The sequence below is a fragment of the Convolutriloba macropyga genome, chromosome 5, assembly GCF_964194025.1.
Source record: "Convolutriloba macropyga chromosome 5, txConMacr16.3, whole genome shotgun sequence".
In the NCBI taxonomy this organism is placed as follows: Eukaryota; Metazoa; Xenacoelomorpha; order Acoela; family Convolutidae; genus Convolutriloba; species Convolutriloba macropyga.
The window spans coordinates 26,240,721-26,264,433 of NC_134472.1; the positions used below are offsets into that span (position 1 = coordinate 26,240,721).

Genomic DNA, 23,713 nt, shown 5'->3' on the forward strand with positions numbered 1-23,713 from the left:
CTTCCTTTATAAACCAGCCAACCACTATAAAATGAGCCTACTAATTAATTAAACTACTAATTAAATAATAACAGGGGAAAATGAAACAAAAATTGATAGCTGGGAAAATATCTCATAAAACTTTTTCACAAGTTGCGCCATCGAAATCACTATCGACAAAGCAACTGAAATTCAAAGTCTTCATTCAACAACTACCATCTGATATTAAAAACAAACGAAATAATAAGAAATGTAAACCAAGGAAAATGAAGAAATAAAAAATGTCACAAAATTCCTTAAGTTAAAACACTTCTACCACAAATTATTCTGGGAGACCTTTAATTTGTTTTGCTCGGTCAGTGGAACACCAAATGGCAGTGGAACACCAAATGGCAGTCAGAGAAAGGTTTAAAACCAAAAAAGAAAACATCGAAAAACCGGGAAAATAGCAAACTCATTTAATTTATTTCTGTAAAAACTGCGATATATAAACATGAACTGCCAATTCTTGGTAGCAAAGACACTATAAACGCTCTAGATTAAATAGTGAATAAGAGAAGTTATTGCCAAAAACTTATTTTAGAAAAAAAATAAAAATACCAGAGACGAAAATGGGCCACAGTCTGATAAAAAATTATCCCATTTTCTTTTACCCCACTTAAGCAAACTCAAAAACAAATTCTGTCAAACCGAAAGACCACTTGAAACACTAAAACAACTAAGAGCAACCAAAATACTCCCCAAAGAAACAAAAATTTTTATATCGATCGCATCAACCTTTCAAAACTTCTTGAAACTTTCAAAAGTTTCAGAACAATTCGATAAAAAGTTTTCCTCCCAGATTTTGACATAGAAGTCAGTAAAGCAAGTGAACATTATACGGAAATTTTTAAGCACAATATACTATTTAACGTAAGAACGCAAACAAAATCCTTTATTAATTCCACTCAGGGATAGTGACAAAAAATACCAAATGAGTGACAAAAATCGGGTCAACGGTTTGGAAACAAATGCATTTCAAGCATTAGGACTATCAGCTGCAAAAAATGTCAAGCAATGGGGTGGGAGGGATAGGGTTGGGAGGTTGGAGGGGTTCAGATCGTCAGCTGGATGGGGATGGACGAGGTGCCCAAAAAAGATGACCTGACTAATATAATTGCTAAACTTCATTTAACTGAAAAAAAGTAATATTTAACTGAAACAGAGCGAAAACAATAAAAAACGCCAGAAATGAAAATGTTAAATAGGTTCACTCACCAAGATATATGCGGAGACGACAAAAAAAAACAAACCGACTGAGGTCGGATGATTGCGCCCGAATGACAGGCGGGGCAATTGAATTTAGAGCTTAGAATTGTAGCTTGAAATTTTTATGGGTGCAAAGCTCCGAACTCATAGAAGTCGAAACAGAAGAAGTGAAACGTGAAAGAGTGACATGAGAAATTTTAAAAAATCCAGAAAAAAGCGCGAAAAAAGCGTTAAAAAGACAAACACGTTGATAATAAATTATGGGTCTGACCCATAAATGGTTTGGCCGGAATTTACTATAACGCCGGAAAAGTTGACGACTTTTGTTACCATAATTTTGCTTCTATTAAAATAACCTATGGTTCAATCAGAACAATTTTGTTGACCTGGCTTTAAGAACGTTAATTTAGCAAAACTGTTATTTAAGTTTTGGAAAATGTGTGAAAACAGTTAAAAATGTGTACGTTAGCTAGTTCTAACTTAAAAAAGGTAATCACAATCATTTAACGTACGCAGAAATGTGCTCAGACTAGTGGAATCTCTAATCTAATGCAGCCTGAGAGAGAAGTCAAAAAGATTTCACGCCAAATGTTGAAAAAGCGGCAAAATGAGGTAAAGCAAAACATTTTTTATTCGACGAAGTAAAAAAAAAAATAGGAGCGCTATAATAGCCGCCTGAGAAGATGAGGGCGGCTATTAATCACACAAGGCAGAAAAGTCAAGGGCGAGAAGTCTCTCGAAAAGTCAAAACGGGCAGATAAAACCAAAACGTTCACAATCGCTCAAAATTCTTTTAAGGGCAATTTAAAAAATGGCAGATTACCGATAACTAGACACCATTGATTCCCATAACCTATTGAAAGATGATTGAAAAAAGTGAAAACATAATCGACTAACGTCGGGCAAATTCATATCAAATGACCGGTGAGCTGTTGGCCTTGGTAGTAGCCAGCTGGGGCTTAGGGATGCTAGCATTATGGGGTGCGAGAGGAGAGGGGGTTAAGCAATGGGGGTAGGGTTGTGGGAGAGCGGAACGAGAGGATGTCCAAAACGCAAGGTTAAGCGAGCGTGGACGGGGGTGCCGGGGGAGGGGGTTTGGTGGAAGGGGTTGACTGAGGTGGTCAAACTTTTAAGACTAAGAACCACCCTTCATGCCCTGAAATTGTCTTCTGAAAACAATTTCGGTGAATCGCATACTTAGGAGACGAGCAAGGCGTAAGGCTCTAAGAGAGCTGCTAGGCCACTTAATGCTCTCCGAGCGCTACCTGTTCATCCCGTTTTCAAAAACTAATGGGTCAGACAAAAATTTGGTCAAAGGAAAAATCGGATAAAAGATAACAGGACTAAAATGATTGCAACAAACTTTGAAAGCAATTAGAAACTTGAAATTTTTACAAAAAAAAAATTAAAGTGCACGCTTATGATGACAAAAATGCTCTGGAAACGCATTGCTGTATGTTTAACAGCTAATGTGATGCTTTATTCCCTCAATTATAGTTTACATGCCAGTTGAGTTTCAAAATAAGTATCTAGTTTGTAAAACCCAGATTAGTTATCCATGCATGTATCAACGTTATGGTTTAAAAATTTAACAATTTAATAGAGTGTATAAGAGTAAGCGACCATTCGCGTACCGCAGAAATTCATATTTTTATGTCGAAGAAGAGATCTTTTGTCAGATCAAAAAAAATTTTGCTTAGATAAGAACGGCTATTCAGAGCAGAGCTAATAAAACTTAAAGCTTTAATTTTTACCAAACTCCTATAATCAGGGAAGGAAATCATGTTAGTCATCATGCTCATCAGGCTTTTTCAACCGGTTTTGACCCATTAAAAGCTAATACAAAAGAGATCATTGCATTCTTTGAGGATTGAAGTTCTCTCGATAGACAGAAAAAGTTTTGTAGGTTCAGTTGGTTAAGTACTTCTCTAAATGTAAGAAAATGTTTTGGTAATTAGTACAGAAAGAGTCCCCAGAGAAAAAAAACTGCAGAAAATAAAAAAAACTACAGAAAATTTCAACAACTGGCAAATAGGAATAGAAATAGCTAACAAATTGCTAGACAATAGCATCGAAAGACGGTCGAGACATACTCGTTAAAGAAGATCAGCAACCTGGGACAAAAAAAAACGAGATTCCATTTTCGAATTCTATCATTATTTTAGAAATCATAAATTGAAAACTAATGTCTTTCAAACCATATCACTATCCAGTTTCTGTGACCTCTGCTCAATTTCAATTAGAGTTCATTCTCAATTTAGATGAGCGCATACAATTGACCGCAATAAGCTAAGTGCTAGAAGTCATCAAGAAAAGTTGCCCTTTGACTTATCGGAGCATGTTCAAAAAGTTGCAGCACAAATCGAGAAGACAGCGAGTTTACAAAAAACCATAGCCAGAAGACCTTAAAACGAACGGAAGCTTCGCAAAAACTAAAACCTCAGGCCAATTTTGACACTTTACTGTTATTGATAAGGGACAAAACTTAAAGTCCTGATCCTATGATCCCTTAATTAAAATCAAGTTGGCGAGTGTCCAAGTACTCTTAGTGCAGTTCAGTTAATAAGACTTCCTTCGATTTTAGGTGAAACATGTGAATAACCAACCTAGTTAAAAGACTGATTGGCAACCAATATTAACGTTCGGCCCCGTGAAAAAACACAATAAGACCAATAGTAGCTTCCGCTATTACGACTGCGCTGTTAATAAAAGACGTTTGTGTTCGGAGGCCAAAAAAGTTTTAGATAGAAAAGAACAAGAAAACTTTGATAATACAAATCGGCAGATTTATTGTTCAACACTTTTCCGCCAAATTAAAAAACTGTATTGCAGCTTTCAGGAACTATTGGTAAATATCTCACGATATATTGTTAAACATTTCATCAGACAGCTCAATCTAGAACATAGCTGGCAAATTGCCAGAAAATAGCCGCAATAGCTTCGTAGATCTGCAGTCTCAAAAAATAGTTAAAGAAACAGACCAAAAAACAAACTGGTGAGATGTTACATTTTGATTAAGAATCTGTTTAATTTATTGCCGGTTCTGTTATCTGCTCTCAAATTACCTTAATTTAGAGTGACACACACTCACTTGACTTTATACTCCTTGAATTAAAGTTGAAAAAAGCGAGGACGTCATTTTTGAGAGTGAGATAAGCCACGTGTGACCAAAACCTTGCGAATGAACAAAAAACTCGCTCCACTAAGAGCAAAAAATGACGTCACGCACGCAATTGAGTTGAAATTGCTTGAACGAATGAACAAAAAGCAGATTGTGACGTCATATGGTCGTAACAAAATTTTGACGGAACAAAAAAACCAAGAGAAGGCGATAATAGCCGCAGCTATCGCTGTGCGGCTATTAATAACAATCGATCTATCAACTACGACAATCAACTGTTAAAGCATTGGACGTAATCGGAAAATTCAAAAGATAGAAACCATCGTCACACTAACGGCTAACAAAGAACAGACGAGCTGGCTTAAGCTTAATAAGGAGGCTAGCTCCACTTCGTGGGAAGGGCAGGAAAATCGGGAGGGGGGGCAAAGGAGGGGGATCCCAACTTCCCAAAATTGACCTTAAAATCAAGAAACTAACCTCTTCAGAGCTTTTGCTGAAAAGTATATTTAGACTTGCCGAGTAGTAACAGCTCTTAAAAGACACTTTACCAGAATTTCCCTTGGACTTTACCAGTTTATCCGATTTTTGAGGACGAAAACTCAAAAGCCTCAAACGAAAAATGGTTCAAGTGAAAACCCTACAAATTAATGATACGAAGCCACGCCCTATTTGAAGCTAAGAACTATACTTGTCGGAAGGTCAATATTCTTGATTACTTCGTTTTTCTCGATTCCTAAGAGAGATTTGGGCTCTTCGATACTCCGAAACGAAAACACCCAAATCAAAACGTTTTGAACTTGACTTGTCACTAATTTCTTATACACATTGAGGGAACTCTTTGATAACTAAACAGCAGTCTCTAGTGTCAACTAACAGTGGCCACTTAATGCTCTCCGAGCGCTAACTGTTCATCCCGTTTTCAAAAACTAATGGGTCAGACAAAAATTTGGTCAAAGGAAAAATCGGATAAAAGATAACAGGACTAAAATGATTGCAACAAACTTTGAAAGCAATTAGAAACTTGAAATTTTTACAAAAAAAAATTTAAAGTGCACGCTTATGATGACAAAAATGCTCTGGAAACGCATTGCTGTATGTTTAACAGCTAATGTGATGCTTTATTCCCTCAATTATAGTTTACATGCCAGTTGAGTTTCAAAATAAGTATCTAGTTTGTAAAACCCAGATTAGTTATCCATGCATGTATCAACGTTATGGTTTAAAAATTTAACAACAATTTAATAGAGTGTATAAGAGTAAGCGACCATTCGCGTACCGCAGAAATTCATATTTTTATGTCGAAGAAGAGATCTTTTGTCAGATCAAAAAAAATTTTGCTTAGATAAGAACGGCTATTCAGAGCAGAGCTAATAAAACTTAAAGCTTTAATTTTTACCAAACTCCTATAATCAGGGAAGGAAATCATGTTAGTCATCATGCTCATCAGGCTTTTTCAACCGGTTTTGACCCATTAAAAGCTAATACAAAAGAGATCATTGCATTCTTTGAGGATTGAAGTTCTCTCGATAGACAGAAAAAGTTTTGTAGGTTCAGTTGGTTAAGTACTTCTCTAAATGTAAGAAAATGTTTTGGTAATTAGTACAGAAAGAGTCCCCAGAGAAAAAAAACTGCAGAAAATAAAAAAAACTACAGAAAATTTCAACAACTGGCAAATAGGAATAGAAATAGCTATTAAATTGCTAGACAATAGCATCGAAAGACGGTCGAGACCTACTCGTTAAAGAAGATCAGCAACCTGGGACAAAAAAAAACGAGATTCCATTTTCGAATTCTATCATTATTTTAGAAATCATAAATTGAAAACTAATGTCTTTCAAACCATATCACTATTCAGTTTCTGTGACCTCTGCTCAATTTCAATTAGAGTTCATTCTCAATTTAGATGAGCGCATACAATTGACCGCAATAAGCTAAGTGCTAGAAGTCATCAAGAAAAGTTGCCCTTTGACTTATCGGAGCATGTTCAAAAAGTTGCAGCACAAATCGAGAAGACAGCGAGTTTACAAAAAACCATAGCCAGAAGACCTTAAAACGAACGGAAGCTTCGCAAAAACTAAAACCTCAGGCCAATTTTGACACTTTACTGTTATTGATAAGGGACAAAACTTAAAGTCCTGATCCTATGATCCCTTAATTAAAATCAAGTTGGCGAGTGTCCAAGTACTCTTAGTGCAGTTCAGTTAATAAGACTTCCTTCGATTTTAGGTGAAACATGTGAATAACCAACCTAGTTAAAAGACTGATTGGCAACCAATATTAACGTTCGGCCCCGTGAAAAAACACAATAAGACCAATAGTAGCTTCCGCTATTACGACTGCGCTGTTAATAAAAGACGTTTGTGTTCGGAGGCCAAAAAAGTTTTAGATAGAAAAGAACAAGAAAACTTTGATAATACAAATCGGCAGATTTATTGTTCAACACTTTTCCGCCAAATTAAAAAACTGTATTGCAGCTTTCAGGAACTATTGGTAAATATCTCACGATATATTGTTAAACATTTCATCAGACAGCTCAATCTAGAACATAGCTGGCAAATTGCCAGAAAATAGCCGCAATAGCTTCGTAGATCTGCAGTCTCAAAAAATAGTTAAAGAAACAGACCAAAAAACAAACTGGTGAGATGTTACATTTTGATTAAGAATCTGTTTAATTTATTGCCGGTTCTGTTATCTGCTCTCAAATTACCTTAATTTAGAGTGACACACACTCACTTGACTTTATACTCCTTGAATTAAAGTTGAAAAAAGCGAGGACGTCATTTTTGAGAGTGAGATAAGCCACGTGTGACCAAAACCTTGCGAATGAACAAAAAACTCGCTCCACTAAGAGCAAAAAATGACGTCACGCACGCAATTGAGTTGAAATTGCTTGAACGAATGAACAAAAAGCAGATTGTGACGTCATATGGTCGTAACAAAATTTTGACGGAACAAAAAAAACCAAGAGAAGGCGATAATAGCCGCAGCTATCGCTGTGCGGCTATTAATAACAATCGATCTATCAACTACGACAATCAACTGTTAAAGCATTGGACGTAATCGGAAAATTCAAAAGATAGAAACCATCGTCACACTAACGGCTAACAAAGAACAGACGAGCTGGCTTAAGCTTAATAAGGAGGCTAGCTCCACTTCGTGGGAAGGGCAGGAAAATCGGGAGGGGGGGGCAAAGGAGGGGGATCCCAACTTCCCAAAATTGACCTTAAAATCAAGAAACTAACCTCTTCAGAGCTTTTGCTGAAAAGTATATTTAGACTTGCCGAGTAGTAACAGCTCTTAAAAGACACTTTACCAGAATTTCCCTTGGACTTTACCAGTTTATCCGATTTTTGAGGACGAAAAGTCAAAAGCCTCAAACGAAAAATGGTTCAAGTGAAAACCCTACAAATTAATGATACGAAGCCACGCCCTATTTGAAGCTAAGAACTATACTTGTCGGAAGGTCAATATTCTTGATTACTTCGTTTTTCTCGATTCCTAAGAGAGATCTGGGCTCTTCGATACTCCGAAACGAAAACACCCAAATCAAAACGTTTTGAACTTGACTTGTCACTAATTTCTTATACACATTGAGGGAACTCTTTGATAACTAAACAGCAGTCTCTGGTGTCAACTAACAGTGGCTGAGTCGAGGGATGGAGTGGTTTTTAAGCCTGCCCCTCCTCCTGTTGTGCCTTCTTCCAGTTGTTTGATTTTGCTCTTCAAGTGAAGCGTGCTCTCCCTCATCTTCGATATCTCCCTCTGTTGTACCATGAGCAGCTGCCGTTGTTGAGTACCCGCTTTGTTCGCTATCTCTAATCGGCGCAACTCAGCCTGTAAACGCACAAATTCCTATCAAATTTAAAAAGATTTCAACGGTGAATACAGTGAAAATATGGTGACAAAAAACGTTAAAATAGAAGTAAGCCCATTAAAAAATGTAGCCGGCCGATTGCCGGAAAATGGCCGCCTTTGACTCCACTGACCTCCGTTAAGATTGAAAGTGAAAGAGAAAACTTGGTGACAGCCAAAGTGTCCTAATTTGATTTAAAAAAGTGTTCTAATTTGAACCGCAGTTTCAGTGATTCCATAAATATGATGCATTGAGCCTCACAATTGGAAGAGAATAAGCTCAAGTTGCCTAGTTACTTAAAACATAGCCGACTAACGTCGGGCGAATTGCTCTCAAACGACCGGCGAGCGGTTGGCTTCGTCAGTAGCTAGCCAACGTTTAGTGAGGCTACCTTTAGCCTGATTCGACTCTGCAACTTTTAGTTTTCTAGCCTTGTTAGTAAATAAATCAAATAAAAAACTAATATTTTAAAAATTTGCAAAATATTGTAAAAGAAACGTTTCCAGATTTCGCAGTGAAGAAATGTTCAAAACCATTTTCTGTCTCTGGAGTTCTGTCAAGTAGCTCATCTGCAAAGTTTTGTTGGCCAGTAATGATCGATAAACTCAGAAAAGGACAAAAATATTCAAAAACATTAGCAAATTTTAACAAAATCTTACTAAAACTCAAGATAAAATCTTCAAAACGGTTTCACTGCCTCAAGAGACTATCCAGTATCCCTATTTCAATCTTTAAATAGTTTCACTGGCTCATAAAGATCCATAAACTTGGAATATGATAATACTTTTCCGAAAATTTGATGAAAACCAAATTTTATCAAAAAATTGCTGCAGCTTGAATTATTAAAATATTGATAACCATTCCATTAACTCTAGAAACTATGTAACAGCTTATTATCTAACCCTGGAGGAGGTCCCTAGGACCCTGGTGCCAGAAAAAAATTGCAAAATATTTTTTTAAATTGCTTATATTCGTGATACTAAAATCTTGAAAAAACATTTCATTACATCTAAAAAATTATGCAGTAACCATTTATCAAACCCTAGAGGAGGTTATGTAGCTCTTATGTGGCTGGTGCAACCTAAAAAAATGGAAAAAAAAAATCAAACAACTTGAAAAAAAATAGCAAGTTTTTAAAAAAACGCAAAAAATTGTGATAATAAAAAGTTAAAAACTAATCCATGACCAAAAAAATTCCAGTAATTTATTATCAAAACCTAACGGAGGATTTCTGAGCACTGAGAAAGAAAAAAAAACTGAATAATGACAAAAGATGTCAAAAAAATTCAAATTGAAGAGTTGGGTGGAGGAGTGGGAGAGGGTCTAAATAGTTGAGAAAAAGAATTAAGTGACTTATATTATAGATAGCAACAGCTATTGAAAAACGGAGGCATTTGCCGATTCAGTCCATCAACGCTATTGCAAAATTCAGTTTTTTGTTAATAATTATCCAATTTTTTGCTAAAAAAAAATAGTTTCCTCACTTGATTATCCTCCCTAAGCTCTATTTTTACCAGCCCTCATTAAGCATTTTTATTTATTAATCTTGGAAAATTTTAGAATAGCATAAAATGACATCAAAAGTCAATTTAAAGAGTGATGTCACCGCGTAATTTAGCAAAAAAACTCCACAGAAAATTAGCGCAATAGAAGAAGTTACGCATATCATTGATACGAAGCACTGCTATCAATCGCTCTAATGAACTTTGATAACCTAATGCACTATGACTTAATGGCCAGGATTTATCGATTTATCCCCTTTCTATCAATTTTGCTCTTTTGGCATTGACAGAACAACAGGCGGGCAGGCAAATCAATTCAGCGGCTGTAGCCAAGATAAATTTTTCTTCATGAGTGCAAAAATAGTTGACCACGCCGAGATTCGAACCATAGAACTCCCGATCCCTCACCAGAAGCACTACCCATCGGCTATCAGGCCCTTCTTTTTGCTATGCTACAATCGATTTTGTATTAGCAACAACCTTTACTTCAGAGTGGGAGCCATAGCGATCACTCAATATGAAGAACGAAAGCGTGAAAAGGTCACTTGAGAAGTCAAAAATATTCTAGAAAAATGCAAAACGATCAAGCAAAAAAATTGCATAAAAAAGACCAGGCCGCAAAAAACCAAGTATTAGAAATTAACCTAATCAAAAATTATGCAAAAGCAACAATAATAGTTAACCAGGCTATCAATGAATAGAACAAAAATCTTTGAAGCACTGCGTGATCAACTCAACTCGATCATCATCTATCCTTGGTATTTAATCCATCGTGTTCCCAGGCAAATCGACAGGCGGGCAGGCAAATCAATTCAGGGGCTGTAGCCAAGATAAATTTTTCTTTATGAGTACAAAAATAATTGACTACGCCGAGATTCGAACCATAGACCTCCCGATCCCTCACCAGAAGCACTACCCATCGGCTATCAGGGCCTTCTTTTTGCTATGCTTCAATCGATTTTGTATTAGCAACAAGCTTTAATTCAGAGTAGGAGCCATAGCGATCACTCAATATGAAGAACGAAAGCGTGAAAAGGTCACCTGAGAAGTCAAAAATCTTGTAGAAGAAAAATGGAAAACGATCAAGCAAAAAATTTGCATAAAAAAGACCAACATGTTTACAATAATTGCTACGAGCTTCGTTCGAGAACGATTAAAAACAGTAAAAAACATACCCGGCAGATTGCCGGAAAATAGCCGCCGTTGATTCCAATAAGCATGATTGGGATTGAAAGAATAGAAGATACTGAAAAAAAAAGATTTTTGTACAAAAACATTTTTTAAGTCCGATTTATTTTGATGGCATTTCGTAGTTGAACATAACGTACTTCTGTTTCTTAGAGAGAGGCTACTATCAAAACCAATAAGCATTAGAGATGGTAACTAAGACTTACAGGAACGACGTTCAAATAGCGGGCATCTAAAATTGGGCTTTATGGGTTTATCCCGTTTCTACTTCTGACTTCAATTTTTTATACTGACTCTGTTCATTTTGAATTGCTTTGCTGAGCAACTGATGTTCAAAATCACTTTTAGCAGAATGAGAGAAGAGAGAAACTAGCCTAGAGAAGTCAAAAAGATTTCACGCAAAATGTTGAAAAAGCGGCAAAATGAGGTAAAGCAAAACATTTTTTATTCGACGAAGTAAAAAAACATAGCAGGACAAGTCCTGACGTACAATTCAAAGAATTTTCATTGACTAAACAGAAAACTAGACCTAGAACGGACTATGAATGGTTTCGAAAAACCATTTAGAAAAAAATCCGATCCAAAAAATCGAAAAAACAGTAAAAATCAAAGTGAAATTGCCGCATGTGAACAAAAAACCACTACCGATAAAGCGAATTTTTGTTCAAACACCGTATTCTCACTCTACTTTAAAATTAGAGCGAAAAAATTTCACGCCGCAAAACCACTCGCTTTTTCGCTCCATTTCCTGTTTCGGCGTGACCAAAATCACTACTCCAATTTGACTTCAAAAATCATGAAAATGTGTGAACAGACCTTAAAAAAAAAAAAAAGACAGCGCCCCAATACAATTCAAATTCTTTGAATTGTAAAAATAGGAGCGCTATAATAGCCGGCTGAGAAGATGAGGGCGGCTATTAATCAATGTACAATTGCCGCATGTGAACAAAAACACTCGCGAAAGAGCGAATTTTTGTTCAAACACCATTTTCTCACTACTTTGAAATAAGGAAAAAAATTTACTCGGCAAAAACCACTTGCTTCTTCGCTCCCAATCCTATTTCGGCATGACCAAAATCATCACTTCAATTTGACTTCAAAAATCATGAAAATGTGTGAACAGATTCTTTGAATTGTAAAAACCAAGCGAAGGCCAATAATAGCCCCAGCGATCATCGCTTAGCGGCTTTTTAAAGAAGGATAGCGCCTAAATAATAGCCGTTGATATGCTGACGGCGCCTATTAACATAACATTGCCCTTTACACCGTGAATTTATGCTGCCTATACTGCAGTTGGGTGGAGGGGCTGGGGTGGTTTTAAACTCAGGGAATTGCCCTTCACACCATGAATTTACGCTTACTCCGCAGTTTCGGACTGCAAATAAAACCCAATCAAATGAAAAATGGCTACTGAAATTGGAAATGATGCACTTGCTCCTATGTTTATTAAAAATTAGCATTTAGTTTAAAAAAATGATTATAGCCGATGGAAAGGATGAAAAGAGAGGCTACTTCCATGCATTAAGAAAGGCCTCTTCCATAAAAGTTTTGAACGGCACTTTCATACGGCACTTTGATTTCGCTAAGAAAGAATCTTTCGACACTTAAACAATTTCACTGGGTATTAAGATTTCCTAACCTGCTCCTCTTGCAATTTAATGACAACAGCCCTCTGTCGCTTTTTGATGGTCGACATTTTCTCAGAGTCTCCTTTGTGTTGCTGCTTCAACTGGTCCAAATACTCCATCTCCGCTTTCGCCTTATCTTTCAGTGCCTTCTCTCTCAACTTAATCAGAGCAGCCTGGTGCTGTGCCCTTCTCTCTTCTTCTCTCAGATACTGCTTCAGCATTTCCTCCGAGAAGTCGTCTCCGATTACGATACTCCCACTTGCTCCATCATCCAAAGTGTCTTCGAATAGATCTTTTCCCTCTCCTGAAAGTTGTGGTGAGAACAGCTTCTTCGGCTCCAGATGTTTCACTTCCTCTTTCAGCTTTTGTTGATCTGTGCAGGAAATATCAACAAAGTGACTCAATATTGTCAGAAAATTAATACGATTTGCGTTTCAAAGATATTGATGCAATTTTACAGTGCTGCTGACAGTGATCCATGGAAAATAGATTTTTTTTTTCAATTCTTTCAAATGCACAGAATTTTATAGCACTTGCAAACGAATGGACTAAACCCTGAATTAAACAAGAACCATTGACACCTATAATCATTAAAATTGAAGCAGATTAATTTTAATCATTAAAACTAAAACAAGACTAACCCTCGGTTTTCTTACGATCAGGATCCACGGACACGCTTGCCAGTTTAGACTTGCCATCTTGGGTGGCATCAAAATCATCAGAATAGTCAACTGCAGTCAAAATAGAGCCATCTGCTTGTCCCGAAGATTTACTCTTAGCGCCTCCAACAGATGCTGGTTTCGGACTGGATCTCGGTGATGCAGTCGGTGAATAGTGACTCAAAATCGAATCACTTTTTGATAACAATGAGTTTACGTTTTGAGGCAAAGAGGATGAATCTTTCTTGCTGCTAGAAGCAACGGACTTAATGCTTTGAATTACTGATTCTTCTTGAGCTTGAATAGGCGCTGATGATGCTGGTTTCTCAACGACCGTATCTTGTTTTGGATCTACAGCTTGCAAGCTGCCAATGGAGTGCAAGCTTTCGTCATCAATATTCTCCGTCACTTGCGACTCAATCCTATCATTACTTTTATCAGAAATGCGACTCTGCTCATTCTCAGCGTCGCTCATTATTTCCGAATACTTTTCAGTATAGATTGTTCTACTGTCTTCGAAATTGTCCTTATCTTCATTTTTTGTCTTAATGGTTGCACTTTTCTGATGACTTGGAGACGCTTTCAAAGATCCAACAGACATTAAAATTTCTTCGGAACTTGACGACTTCTGGCTTCTAGACTTTTCTTCACTTCTCTGCACCGGTGATCTACGTTTGGAACTAATACTTGTAGTGGGTGACACATCATGAGAAGGAACCTTGTTGACAGTTTGCATTTCCTGTACACTAACAGGTGATTTCCTTGCAGACTGAGATCTCGGAGACAAGGATTCCGATGGCGTAACAGAGAAACTTTCACTGCTTGTTCGGGATCCAACTCTGTTACGATTATATGAAGGTGACGCCGAGTCGTGTTTTCTACGTGAAGCAACTTTGTCCATCGACTTTTGAATGTTTTCAGCTATAACAGCTCTTGCTGCCGCAACAGCAGCTGTAGTAGCAATTTCCTGAGCACTTTGGCCGTCAAAAACATTTTGTCGATCTCTATTGTTCGAAGCTACAGGTGTGACCGGAGTTTTACTAGCTTCCGCTCCCTCGACAACCCTGGCCACAGATGGCAAATTAGTCAGCTCCTGAACAACCTGGGAGGTAGCTTGTGCGGCTCGCTGTTGGCTTTCCAAAAGCTGTTCACTTCTGGCTAGCAAATGCAGCTCGGCTTCACTTTGCCGTTGCATTATACCTGCCTCCAGTGCCGCATGGTTGGCTTTATCTTGGGCTTCTTTCAACTGTCGACTAGCTTCCTGTGTTTCTTGTTTCGCTTTCAAGGCTAACTCCTTCAAGTCATTGTCATGTGCTAATTGACGAGCTTTTAAGATCTGAGATAAAGCTACTGTTTCTTGTTGTACATTGGCAACAGCGTAAATTTTCTCAGCGTCTGTAAGTTGATGCATTGATTCCTGCATCGATTCCAAGTAGTTTAATTCGCTCATCAACTTCTGCTCCAGGGTGCGAGGCGAAAACCTAGGAGAGTTGAAATCAGATGAGACGTTTCGGATTGGAACCACTCGGTTCTGCTCGGAAGCAACTTGACCAATTGCATCATTTTCGTTTTGTTCTACACGTTGCTGTCTAAGAACTGCCTCGGCGATCTCAGTCAACTCTGACGATTCTGATGAAAGCCTTGCACTTCTCGGCGAATTGGGGGACCGTTTAGGTACAGACAGGACCTTGAAGGGATCCGACTTTGTGTGCAGTTGAGACAAACTTTCAGGTTGACTATCTGCTATATTGGACTGACTGTTGTTCAAGCTAAATACATCGCCCGCAGAAACATTGTGCGTCTCAAAAGGAACTGTCGTATTCTGACCAATTTGTTCATCGTTTTCTTCATCAGTAGAATCCAGTTCTGCTTCAATTGAGGTTCGTTGACGAGAATTTGGTCCTGCGTGAGGTGCAGGATGCTGCAGTTTCTTTATTCTCTCAGAGTATTCTAAAAAACAAATAGATTTTAGATAACACCGACATTTACAAGTCTTACACCTTTCTTGAGGCTATTTAATAACTTCAACGATACAAGATATAGAATTGACTAAACGAGTCCCTTTGCGAAGGACACGCATCAACAGAAGTTGAAAGGGTCGGAAAAATACAGCTCCGTGTAAACAGAGCAGTTTTGGTTAACAATACACCAAAGCATATGTCAATATGACAGCATTGATCAATCGGGAAAAACTGCAAGACAAGAGGAGAAAAGATTTTGCTCAACGACTAAACAGTAAACTGATTACTTAGAAAAAAGATTTATGATCCGCAAAAAAGGATCGCATAATACGCCTTACAAGTACAGCTAACCTTTCGCCATTTGTCTGGTGTATATATTGATGACTGAGAATGGATCACCTCCACCCTCTCTGCTCGGCATAAAACTCTCATTGAATTGGTTACTTCCATCAGCTCCACCCCTACTACCACTGTGACCCGTTCTACTGTCCAAAGTGCGCATTTGGTTGGGCGAAAAGATGGACTCGGGCGAATTCAACTCTGCTTCTCGGATGATGCGCTTTAGATATGAGTCAAATTCCTCTGAAAAAGTCTTTAAGTTAATGATAATTTTAATGAAAAATACCTCTAATCCGGTGTAACAAACATAAATTTTTCACACCTAAATTACCCATCGGCAAACCATAACCTTCCTAACTGAATGTTTTATTTGCTCACTGTTTACATCACCTTTTGGGGGATCTAGATAGCTGAATATAATCAAAATAGCCAGCATAATGTTCCTAACCTTTTCTGTCATTTAGTTGGCCCTGACTCTGTTGATTAGTGTTTGCTGGCACGAGAGGAGGTTGTTGATATGAGTCAGTAGCATGAGAGAGGGTGAAACTTGGCCCACCTGTCTTTGAGATATGTTGCATCTATAAAACATCAATGCTCTTCTGACAAAGGGGGCTGATTTATACTTAAAAGGACGCTGTGCATCCGTGCTTTCGCACAATTGCTTTTCCACAACAACAAAAACTTCATTTTGCGATTCCTATGACTTGACTTACTTGCGGAATCTTCAGATTTTATGTCAAGCGTAACAATGACATCATTAGAACTCTGATCCAAAACGCATATTTAATGAATCAGCACTAATTAAGAAATGGGGTTCACTCAAGGTTATAGCATATTCGTGATGATGTTAAACGGATAAGACCCGTTTTAGTACGTCATCAGCATAAATCATTTAACTCAAAAGTTGAACGAGGTTCCCACTTACCACAGTCCTGGTTGTAACTCTAGCCGAATCCGCGTTTGATGCCGCCTCACCCAACGCTAACCCTGGCTGACTACTGTCTGTTGCCTGGGGAGTCGGCATCGTAACCATGTGCAATTTGGGCTCCGGCAGTTTCCATTTGATCGGTTTCGAATGGCTGGCATCTACCTGTTGTTTACGGTTATCATTCGAAACAACGGGCGGCCTTTTCCTTTTACTGCCACTCATGCTCTGATATCTAATGGGTTCACCTGAAACATCACAATGAATTGAACGGCTTTTTATATGCCTTATAGGGCGAATCAGTCCTTTTTATCTGTCCAGCCAAGCGAATCGAAAATAATGTTAAAATGAAAATCATGCTTTTTTGGTACGATACCACCAAAGCCTTTCATTCAAGACTCATTCATAAGTTGTTAACAAGCAAGAATATCAGCAGAATTCTTTTCCCCCTTTAAGAGAACAGAAAATGCTTCCGGACAAAAAGGTTTACCCGGTACCGAATCTTCGATTGTTTATGCTCACCTTATCGATATATTCACAAATTCACAAATGCAACATTTTCACTCAAAACAAAGAAGTTCCTCTTTTTATCCCTAAAATATGAAGTCCTCTGATTCAAAAAAAATAGCCTGCCGATCGCCGGAATAGCCGCGAAATAAACTTGCGTGCCACACAATACAGCTCGAAACAGATACAGAAATGAGTTGATGAAGTTCCTGACACCGCATAAAAAACTAGGACAAAATTTCAGCGATGCACTGATTTAACTTGCTCAATTTCATTCAGCAGGCGGCGTTTTATAACTGATCTTCATTACACAAAGGAGTTTCTTTGAACTTAAACTTATTAAAATCAAAATAAGTTTTAAGCTTTAACAAAATAAGTCATTTTGTTGAGTGAAGCAAGTCACATATGACCAAAATCCGGTCACGCAAGTGACATACAAAATCTGCCTAGAGGTAGAGTGAGAGATGATGTCATGAGCGCAAATTATGTCAGTTAGCTGAGGTAATTCAAAAACTTTTGACTTTTCCAGATTTTCGGCGTGAACAAATGTAAAACGAAAGAGGTCAGACAAAACAAAGAGAAAAGCCACGGAAGAAGGGGTTGTAGAAGAAGGGGTTGTAGATTTTGTGAACAAATGTGAAACGAAAAAGAAGGGTCAGACGACAAAACATTAAAAGAACAAACTAACCGCAATATAACTACACTCAGCTTACAGCTAAAATAAAAACATAGATCGACTAATGTCCCGACGAACTGCTCTCGATCAACATCCGGACTTGAAATTCAGTTTTAGCCCGCTTCAGCGGGGAGAGGGATTGTAACCCGCAAAAATTTAACACTTTTGGGAAGACTTTAACAATTGCACTGTTGTGCCAAAAGTTAGAGGCTTAAAATCTTATGAAAACTGTTTTCATTTCTACAAGCTTCAATATTTTTGAATAGGCGAAAATAAGAAAATTTTGAATTCAATAAAAATATTTTCTCAAAATTAATTTAAAGCGAACACTCAAACTGCGCAAATTAAAAGAGAAGAGGGCCGAATAATTAAAACATGCATGGCAGATCGCCGGAAAATAGCCGCAATGATTCTAATGACCCGATTGGGACTGATACAGCATCATAAAATGAAAATTTTCCTCCAAAAAAAATCCAGCCTGATTTCATTTTATTGCTTTCCTGAGCACCTGCGCAGCATCTGAGCGACAAATCAAACTACCATAGGGAAGTCAAAACGATTTCACGCAAAATGCTGAAAATGCAACAAAAATAGTTAAATCGGATCAAATTAATCATCAAATTAATTATCGGACAAAAAATAGCAGAACACGTTCCGAAATATAATCTAAGGAACTCACCAAAACCAAGACTTGACCATAAGTCAAAGAAGAGGAACAGCTCTAAAAGGTTATCAAAGCACACAGCCGTATGTAGAGGTAAAAGAACAAGGAATATTCTAAAAACTAAATCACTTTCATTCCTCTTTCTTAAATTACAGTTCACAATAACCGTCTTCAAAACGCACACACCAACTACGAAGAAAATCAACGAAGTCAAAGCGTTAGTTTGAAGAACAAGAAAAATGAGAAAATCGAATATCACTTGTCTTTGAAACAGTGAAGTCATTAAAATATAAACTAATACATTAAAACTCTTGATCACATCAAACTATTCGCCATTAGAAAGCACATAGCCAAAAAGACATCTCATTGTTTTTGAGAATCAAAGAAAAGAAAAAAAGAAAAACAAAGACGTGTAAAAGTCAAACATAGCTGGCAGATTGCCAGAAAATAGCCGCAATAGCTTCGTAGATCTGAAGTCTCAAAAATATGGAAAAGAAACAGACCGAAAAAGGCACTTTTTTGAAATGCTGAGCTGTTGTATTTTAAGAATATGTTCAACGTATTGCTGATTCTATTAGCTGCCCTTAAATACCCTTCAGTTAGAGTGACACTCATTTGACCTTATCTCTTCGATTTAAAGCAAGAGAAAGTCAATTTCAGAGAGAGAAATTCATTTTAGAGATTGAGGTAAGTGACGTGTGACCAAAAATTTAATCACATGAATGAACAAAAAACACTCTCCACTTAGAATGAAAAATGACGTCAGGCACGCAATTCAGTTGAAGTTGCATGAACGAATGAACAAAAAGCAGATTTGAAGCGGTGATTGTGACGTCATATCGTCGTAACAAAAATCCTGTTGACGAAATCTAAAAAACCAAGAGAAGGATAATAACAGCCTCAGCTATCGCTTTGAGGCTATTAAAATTTATTAATATTTAAAGAAAATCATTACTTTCAAATTCATTAGTTGATTCTAACTAAAATTGACCAGTAACACGTTCAATTATGCCTAACAATAAAATGTCATCAGATCTGTCATTAATATCCCCGAGTGACAAGAAAACAAAAAACCAACAAATATGGAAGAACTAACGAATCACTAATATTGTATTGAAGCAAACAAGTCAGAAAACGAGAATACTAAAATGAAAACTTCAAATATGACCATCGATATCTCACTAGAAGTAAATCCATGTCTTTTCATTAGTGAAACTTAACATATATAAAGAATAGTAAAACGGTTAAAAAATGACCAAAAATTTATTTAAAAAAAGGTCATGGTAACGAATGTACTGAGTTATCAACTGCAACGCTTATATAAATATACCTCACTAGATCGCCGATGAGACCTTTCGGTATAAAGTCTAAGCAACCGGACGTCACAAGAGCTACAAATAAGGGCAAAACCCAAAAACTCACTAAATAAACCAAAAGTTCTTCACTAAAAAGTCGACAAAGCCTGTCATTATTGAGCTTATGCAAAAAGACATCAAAATGAACAATAATTAAAAAAACCCATTATCAATTTGGAAAAAAAATCAAAGTCAGAACATCATTAGTTATTGACTGAAACACCCAAATAGACGCAACTATGCCTCATTAGTTGTCAAAGTCACAAAAACTAATAGCTATAAGTTGAAATGGGTTACTACTTTCATTTGTATCCAATTAGAACGCCGGAAAGACTTGTTGTTAATAACATTATGTGACAGAACAGCAAAAAGAATATCAAATAGGGGCAATTCTGAAAAATGTCTAATCCTTTTTAAAGACAAGTAGTGTTAAACACGTAAAATAAATAGCTACTGAAACCATTAACCACTTTGATTTATACGATTTATTAGAGAGCCGATAAAACTTAATGATTTGAAGAGACAATACATTAAGAGGTCAAAAATCATTAAGAAGCTTTTTCTCTCCCTTTATTAGCGTGACCAAAATCAATACACTAATTTGACTCATCATTGAAATATAAAAACATAAACCGACAAATGTCGGAGGAATTACTCTTGAACAACAGGCGACGCAATTTAATTCATGGTCTTTAGATTTTTTTATGGGTGCAAAAAACTTTTCCCACACCGGCATTCGAACCACTGACCTCTTGCTCCACTAACCACTGCGCTACGAGTCAGTTAATTTTGCTATGCTGCAACCGACTTTATATTAGCAACTTCGGAGCACTAGAGATCACTCGAAAATGATGAACGAAAGCGTGAAAAAGTCACTTGAGAAGTCAAAGAATGTTCTAGAAGAAAAGCGAAAAAATTTGCATAAAAAGACACACACGTTTACAATAATTGCTATGAACTTCGTTCAAAAGCAACTAAAAACTAAAAAATATGTGAACAGATCTTCAACAGAGCTCCTCGAGACAGTCCAAATCGTTTGGATTGTAAAAAAACATAGCTGGCAGATTGCCAGAAAATAGCCGCAATAGATTCGTAGATCGAAAGTCTAAAAAAACAATAAAAAAGACAGACCAAAAAATTCGTCTTCTCATTGAGGCTGATCTGTTATATTTTGATTAAAAATCTGTATAAGTTATTGCTGCCTCTATTAGCTGATCTCTAATAACCATCATTTAGAGTGACACACACCCATTTGACCTTATCTCTTTGAATTAAAGTAAATAAAAGTCAATTTCAAAGTGAGGAAGTCATTTTTGAGAGTGAGGTAAGTCAAGTGTGACCAAAAATTTAATCACGCGCATGAACAAAAAAACTCGCTCCACTAAGAGCGAAAAATGACGTCACACATGCAATTCAGTTGAAATTGCATGAACGAATGAACAAAAAGTGGCTGTGACGTCATATGGTCGTAACAAAAATCATGACGACGAAATAAAAAAAACCAAGAGAAGGCCAATAATAGCCCCAGCTATCGCTGTGCGGCTTTTAATAAAAGAAAACGAGCGGGAAGATGACACTATTAAGTAAAAGATGAGGTTTAAAATTTTACAAGACTATACAATTTTTCAGGTGCTTTCAACTTAACGCCCCGGAGAATTGTTCAAGTTCTTTTGATTGCATTTGAATATATGCAAAAGTTTTCCACTTTGAATGACAAAAAATTAAGTAGGTACATATTCAACATAAGTCACGGCAGCAGTTTAAAAATTTAGACAAAACCTCTGACACCAAAAACGAATATTGATGGTCTTCAAATTGTTCGTCGCTTGAATCTCTAATTACACAAAAGTCCTCAGACAGAAATCAAAGAGCATTCACATAAAAGCGGATCCAGAACTCAATTCTAACAAGCATAATTTACTCATTTTGAACATTTAGATCCGTTAATATGCAAAAAATCTCTTCAAAAAAACTATGCAAAAAACTAGTTGCATTTCATTTCAAACTTCAGCGCAATTCCAAATGCAAAATTGATACAGCTTCAATAGTCAAGCAGTTTTAAAATATTAACATGCCTACTGCTCATGGAGAATTCACACCGCCAGCTTTTTAAAAACATAAAAGACTAACGTCGGGCGAACGTAGGTAGAACCCAAATGGGGCATAGGGATGCTTACATTGGCGGGGGGCAAGCGATTAGGGGGGTTGGGCTGGGAGAGAAGCGTCGCAGCCACCAGGTAGATGAGGGAGGACTGGGGGTGTGTTGGGGGCGGGGTGAGACTGGGGGATCAAACTTTCAAGATTAAGAACCACCCTTCATACCGTAAAATTGACGACTCAAAGCATTTTTGGTGAATCGCATTTCTAGAGACTGGTTAGGCGTAATGCTCTAAGAGAACATAATGCCCTCCGAGCGTTACCTGTTTATCCCGATTTTGACGACGAAAAGGCAAATGGGTCAGACGAAAAACCGGTCAAGCAAAAGATCACATTAAAAGATATAGTCGTTAGGATACCAGAAACGACTCGAAGAGTTGTTCAAAATTACTACCAACTTAACCTTACCTAACAAAAATAATATCACAGAAAAGAAACAACGAAGAAATTAATAGCCTAATGAAACTATAGACATTGTTTTAAAAAAATTAGCAGGGAAGTAGGTTGAAGGGGTAAGTGGGGGGAGGGATAGGCGGGGTTGGGGGTAGGTGGAGGGAAAGTCTGAAAATTTCTCAAAATGTCCCTTTGACTTTGAGTATTATCAGAAGCTCCTTATTACGATGTATTAGTAACTAAGCTAATGTTAAAGTCCAATGTTCTCAAGTCGTACGCATTGCTCAGGAGCGACAGTTGAAAGCTCAATTTACTTCTAGACTTCTTCATTAGAGTGGGGATATTAGCCTGGTAAGATGTCCCTATAGCATTCCTTGGACCACTACTAAAATTTAAAAAACAAAAATTTGGCACACTTTTCTTTACAATTTTATTAGCAGATTAACGCTAGTTGGCTACTTAAACTCTGCTAGGAATTTCAACATAAATATAGCCATCAAATTGCAAAAAAAATAACCACTGTTGCCCGCTTGACTCACATGAGGATTGAAATAAAAAAGGAAATTGACAGAAATCTTCAAGTATCAAAAACTATTCAATTTGATGGTTCAGTTAGATTCCAAGTTATACTTAATGCAGCTCCTAAACAGAAGGCTAACAAGTTTTATACTAATGCGAGCTATCACTCGATATCATGAATTTTGACAACCTAATGCACTTTGACTTAATGACCGGGCTTTATCGATTTTCCCGCTTCTTTTAATTTAGCTATTTTGATCTTGATCGTTTTCACTACATTGCGTAAGTCATTTCAGTTGAAACAGTGAGTGAGGTAAGTCAGAAGTCAAGCGTGAGAGTTGTGAATTATGTAAAACGAAAAAAGCTATCGAAAGGTAAAGCGAAGTGAAAAAAGAAGAGCGGCTAAATAATGGCCTTTCAGAGGACAACTTGCTAAAGTGAGCGATGGAATATTCTAGAGCTAATTAGTCCATCAGACACATATGACTAAAAACACAAATGACTAAAGACAAAAATACAAAAATTGCTGCGTCCTTCTTTCAAGCGCAGATAACCACAATTTTATTGGAAAAAGTCAAAAATTTTCCCAATAAAAAGTCGAAAAACCATTGAAATGACTGTTTGATGATGCCATACAGAACCCTCTACTGTAAAAAAAATATCAGTGATCGACAAATGAACTGTCTAAAAGCGTAGGATCTCCCAGATAGGACAGTCGAAAGCAAACAAAATTTAGGTTTATGGTGAAAAAAATGAACCTTGAAGGTAGTTGTAAACGCTCTAAAATTAAAAACATGCCCCGTAGATTGGCGGAAAATAGCCACCGTTGATTCCCATAACCAAGATTGGGATTGAAAGAAGAGAAAAAACTCAGGAAAAAATGATTTTTTCACACAATCAATTTTAAAGTGCAAACTATTTTGTGATTTTGGAGCTGAACAAACTCCTGCTTCGTAGTGAGCCTACACTGGGGCTAATATCAATACCAATAAGCATTAGAGATGATAACTAAGAACAATATTCGAGTAACAAGCATCCA

General features: G+C 37.1%; 1 protein-coding gene across 3 annotated transcripts in view; it reads right to left on the bottom strand.

Moving 5' to 3' along the window:
• The window catches only part of LOC142339266 (uncharacterized), a 92,601-nt gene that overhangs the window by 23,484 nt on the left and 45,404 nt on the right, over positions 1-23,713 (bottom strand). For all 3 annotated transcript variants that reach the window (XM_075389158.1, XM_075389156.1, XM_075389157.1), the window contains exons 9-14: positions 16,404-16,651; positions 15,927-16,056; positions 15,491-15,721; positions 13,161-15,128; positions 12,531-12,892; positions 7,988-8,182 (exon numbers count right to left, since the gene is read on the bottom strand). In XM_075389158.1, the coding sequence (XP_075245273.1) occupies positions 7,988-8,182; positions 12,531-12,892; positions 13,161-15,128; positions 15,491-15,721; positions 15,927-16,056; positions 16,404-16,651 (3,134 nt within the window). The remainder of the gene's footprint in view (positions 1-7,987; positions 8,183-12,530; positions 12,893-13,160; positions 15,129-15,490; positions 15,722-15,926; positions 16,057-16,403; positions 16,652-23,713) is intronic.